Genomic DNA, 4,698 nt, shown 5'->3' with positions numbered 1-4,698 from the left:
CCTTTAAATTATCCCCTCTAACGCTTGACACATGTCAAAATCTCCCCTTCCCTTAAATTACCCATCCTTCGTGCTTCGAGTGTTGATAACTCCTAAAATTTATAACTAAAAATAGACAAAAGATTATAAATATATAATAAAAAATTATTAAAAAATAAAATTGATAAAAATTAAAAAAACAGATTAAAAAATCAAAAACTAAAATAGAAGGTGTATAGGGATTAGTGAAAACACATAGAGTGCGTTTGGTTCGGGGTTATTCTTGATAACCTTGGTTATCCATCCAAGGTTATTAATAAAAACCTTGTTTGGTTTAGGTATTCGATGATTCCCAAGTAATATTCCATTCCCGACACGTCAGCAAAAGGGTCATGCAGCCCGGAATCGAAAAACCTTAGAAAACTAAGGTTTTTCTTGATTTCGGGGTTAACGAATTTTTTTTAACCAAAAATACCCTCCGATAAGAAAAAATATTAAAAAAAGAGAAAAAATGTAAAAAAATATTAAATATGTAAAAAAATAAAAAAATGTTTTAAAAAATTTAAAATTTAAAAATTTATTTAAAAAAAATAAAAAAAAAAATATAAATTTTAAAATTAAAAAAAAAAAATTTTAAAATTTTTAAAAATGTTAAAAAATTTTAATTTTTTTTTTAAAAAATAAAAAATTTTTAATTTTTTTTTTAAAAAATAAAAAATTTATAAAAATTTTTAAATTTTTAAATTTTTTTTTTTAAAAAAATTAAAAATAAAATAAATTAATTAAAATTAAAAATAAAAAAATGTAAAAATTAAAAATATATAAATATAAATAATATAAAAACATTAAAAAATAAAAAAACACATAAAAAAGTAAAAAAAATACAGGAAAAAGAAAAGTAAAAAACATTAAAAAATAAATAAATTAATAATAATATTATGTATAGTTGGTTTTGTAATTGAGGGCAATACGGTAAAATATTAAACTAGGGTATTCATTAAAACCTTCAAACAAATAAGTTTTTATTGCATTACCTAGGTTGAACCAAAGAACATTTGATTATGTTTTATTCTCTATAATCTTGGTTATATGATTACCTGATAATCATATAACCAAGGTTATACATGATGATTTGAACCAAACATATCTATAAAGTGATTGAAAATAATAATGAAAAGAAGGGATGGAAATGATATAAATGGAAGAAGATTAAAATAGAAGGTGAGGCCGGACGGAGGGGTATGTCAGAGGGCTGCGAAAAACAGTCCTCCTAAAAAGGTGACATGATGTTAATGCCAACGTGGCTTTGAATACGTTCAAGCAATTGAATGCGTTTAAAGCATTTGTTTATATAAAAAAAACAAATGCCATCGACAACTCCTCGGCGACTTCCATCTCGCCGCCTCCACCGCCACTGACAACTCCTCCTCTACCACCACAGACAAGTCCTCCAGCAAGTGGACCTGAGCGCAGCTAGACATCTGCACTTTTCTTCTCTTCTATCTGCCTTTGTTGATTTTGTTTAGCTAGGTGGTGGATTTGATAGTGGCGATGGGGTTCTTCAGCACGGTGTTAGGTTTCTTTGGATTTGGATGGGGGATCACTCTCATCTTGGTCATAGGTTCTACCTATAAATCTTCTCCCAGCCCGCCGACATCAAGGTGATGATTTTGGTTCCTCTCTGAATGATTTCTTTCACTTCTTCCATATCCTGGTATATGCTGTGGTCCTGAATATCAGGTACCATATTTTCTTTTATTTACAATTTTAAAGTTAGCATTTGCATCAATAAATGTAGTAGAGAAGTGATTAGTATATGGGATTCGACTGAGTCAATGTTCAAATCTCATATTGATGCTGGTAAAGTGCCACAAAAGGTAATTTCTATTAAAAATTTTATTATCTGAAGGATATGAGTAGATTGATGATGTACTAGAAGGCATTGGAACATTCAGGAGTAACCAAACCTTCCTATTCTATTGGTGTTGAACAGGAAGATTTGATCAAGCCAGGGGAAATTGCAAAGAGTCTTGAGGTTGCACTTCTACAAGCATTGCTAGCTAGTATCTTTGAAATCTTAATGGAATAACTAAGCTACTATGGTTTGCTTCAGTTAGTTGAAGTGCTGCTTCATTTTTCATTGTTCAATGGTATAAAAGTTCCTTATGCAAAAAATTTCTTAGGTGATTTTCTTTAGCATGTAGGATATAGCTAGCAAATATCCAAAGATATTCTTTGTTGCAGAAATTGTTAGAGAGGAAATATTCATGCAATATGGAAATGAAGTTTCATACGCATGCCAGGTCTGTTTCCAAGGTTCTGAGATCATATACAAGCTATTTCTTTTTTCTTGACAATAATAAATGAATAGATTGCACTTGGTGAAGGTCAATGTTCTGAACTACATTAGTAGATCTACATCTAAAGACTTCATTCAAATTGAAATTGTTGTCGAGAAGGATTCACTAAAGATAATACTCATTGGCAAGTGCTTTTAGTGTGTTTGGTGCACTCATGATTTTGTAGAATACTTCTTATTCGTTAATTGGTTTGATAAATTGGAAGGATAGAACTGGATTGAATATTTGATGCAATATATTTCAAATATTTAATGCAAGCATCAGATGTGTGCCCATTGCATACTTGCTTTGTGCTGCCATGGCAAGCCCTACTCCATAACCTTGTGCTTGCCATCACCTGTCTGTCCCATTTACCGCAGTAAAATTTCAAAGCTGGTGATGACCATGACAACACCTCAAAGACCTCAAAGTACGACAAAGAGGAGGACCCAAAATTGCATCGAGGGAAGTAGTATCTTCAAAGATCTCTCTTCAGCTATGAGATCACTTGGGAAAATAGGAATAACTGATACCAGTGACATTATGGACAAGCTTTTGGTCTATTGCAGTTCAAAATGATGCAAACAAGTTGTTCTGAAATTTGAATCAAAAGTAGAAGAAATATAGAAACCAGTCTAACAGTTTTTGTTTGGTAATGCCAACTATTCTAAAGAACAGTGTTGATGCATTCTTATCCTATAGTAAAAACCAGTACAAGCCATGAGTGTGCTGCAAGAGGAAAGAACTGATACAATTGGTGATTCAGTGTCCGAGTGCACATTGATTGAGGAATCTTTGGGCGTTGGCTATCATCATGTTTTTTCTGTAATGCTGAGCATGGCAGATGGGCCTATTGTCTCACTATTGTTTTTTCAATTACTTAAGCTTATTGACAATTGTCATATGTTCTTTCACCTCTGTTTTTTCTTCCAGTGGAATAAAAAGATTGGATACAATGTAAACGGCTAGTAAATTCATACAACGGCTAGTTAAGGTTTATTTTAATAAAAAAAGTTAAAATTTTATCTATAAATACTCATCATCTTACAAAACTTCTTTCAATTATACAAATACCGAAGTCCTTCGAAAAATCTTCTCTCTACTATTTTCCTTCAAAATGGATGAAAATAATCGAGGATTATTTTAAGAAACTTTTTAGAAAATGTTTTTTTCCAAAATTTTCAAATTTCACTAAATTATTCATATTTTTCATATCTACCAAATTATTCACATAATACATACCCACCAAATAATTAATATGGTCAATATCTACCAAATTATTCATATCTACAAAATTATTCATTTACTCCACATACAACTGGTATATCTTTTACATCTCTGATAGAAAATGAACCATTTACTCTGACTTTTGTTCCAGAGACTCAACTGTCTGGTCGTGAATTCCCAATTAAACTCGTAAATTTGGAGAAGGTGGATTCTAGCACTGCAGATAGAAGAAAGTGGTCAACATGAAGTAAGGTTGAAGATGAGGTTTTAGGGAGATCATTTGTCACTATCAACGATGATCCAATCATTGGAAATGATTAGAAGGTGAATGTTTTCTAGGGACGTGCTGAAAGTTAGTACAATGAGAATCATCCTCCAGGCACACCTAGTAGAATTGCAACTGTTATACGATCGTATTGGCACAATACCATTCAAAAAAGGTATATTGTTTCAATGCAAATTATAATAGTTTTATAGTGCATATAGTGTTGGTGCAGAAAGCACCAGATGATCAAACCTAAATTTTGATTATGGCAAAGGGTTCAAAGTTAAGCTATCTTATTATCTAATAAAGTTGAACTAAGTGTGCAGGAAAGTCCTAAGTGATTTTAGGAAAAGAAAAGTCCTAACTACGGTTAGGCAACGAAGTCCTGGTCTTGGGGACTGGGCGAAGTCTTGGCAGGTCGAGGACTTTGGGTGAAATCCTAGAGTCGAGGACTCTAGGTGAAAATCCTGGGGGTCATGGACGTCAAGTGGAAGACTGGACAGGTCATAGAGTGGACGTCTAGTATGAAGTCCTGAAGTCTAGGATGCTGAGAAAAAATCCAGATGGTCTGGAGGACCGGTCTGACAAAAGGTAATTTCTCCTTTGAGGAGTAGGTGAGGACGCATTCCCCAAGAGGGGATAGTAGGTGTCGGTCCAACCTAGGGTTTATGCAAAACAAGTTAGGACCGGACAATCCGAAGACTATCAAAACTTGTCATTCTTTAAATATTATTTGCTTGGACTAACCTTGTTTTGCAGAAAATAGAAGTGCAGAAAATGTTGGTCCGGGCGCCCGGGCTTTGGGCGCCCAAAGCTGCTCCAGGTGCTCGAGATGACTTTACCGAGTAGTAGGGTGCCTGGCCAGGCGGCCTCACGGTCTGAGTGCTC

General features: G+C 33.4%; 1 protein-coding gene across 5 annotated transcripts; it reads left to right on the top strand.

The window, feature by feature from the left end:
* Positions 1-1,303: 1,303 nt before the first annotated feature.
* On the top strand, positions 1,304-3,265 carry LOC121984375. 5 transcript variants are annotated; one of them, XM_042537279.1, is made up of 3 exons: positions 1,306-1,640; positions 1,781-1,856; positions 1,973-3,265. In XM_042537279.1, the coding sequence occupies exons 1-3, from the start codon at positions 1,531-1,533 to the stop codon at positions 2,066-2,068; spliced, it is 282 nt and encodes a 93-aa protein (XP_042393213.1). In that variant the 5' UTR covers positions 1,306-1,530; the 3' UTR covers positions 2,069-3,265. The 5 variants fall into 5 exon arrangements, 3 of the variants coding, with proteins under 3 accessions (XP_042393213.1, XP_042393212.1, XP_042393211.1); XM_042537278.1 differs by having other exon boundaries at positions 1,307-1,640; positions 1,778-1,856; XR_006112866.1 differs by lacking the exon at positions 1,781-1,856 and having other exon boundaries at positions 1,304-1,640.
* Positions 3,266-4,698: the final 1,433 nt, after the last annotated feature.

This window comes from Zingiber officinale, chromosome 5B (genome assembly GCF_018446385.1).
Source record: "Zingiber officinale cultivar Zhangliang chromosome 5B, Zo_v1.1, whole genome shotgun sequence".
Classification (NCBI taxonomy): domain Eukaryota; kingdom Viridiplantae; phylum Streptophyta; class Magnoliopsida; order Zingiberales; family Zingiberaceae; genus Zingiber; species Zingiber officinale.
The sequence above is the reverse complement of the archived record's forward strand: the minus strand, read 5'-3'. Positions and strand labels throughout refer to the sequence as shown.

Bases quoted from the DNA above. Each gene is read 5' to 3' on its own strand.
- LOC121984375 (XM_042537277.1), top strand. From the start codon at position 1,531: ATGGGGTTCTTCAGCACGGTGTTAGGTTTCTTTGGATTTGGATGGGGG. The intron at 1,641-2,698 runs GTGATGATTTTG...CATTTACCGCAG, and splicing joins CCCAGCCCGCCGACATCAAG to TAAAATTTCAAAGCTGGTGA.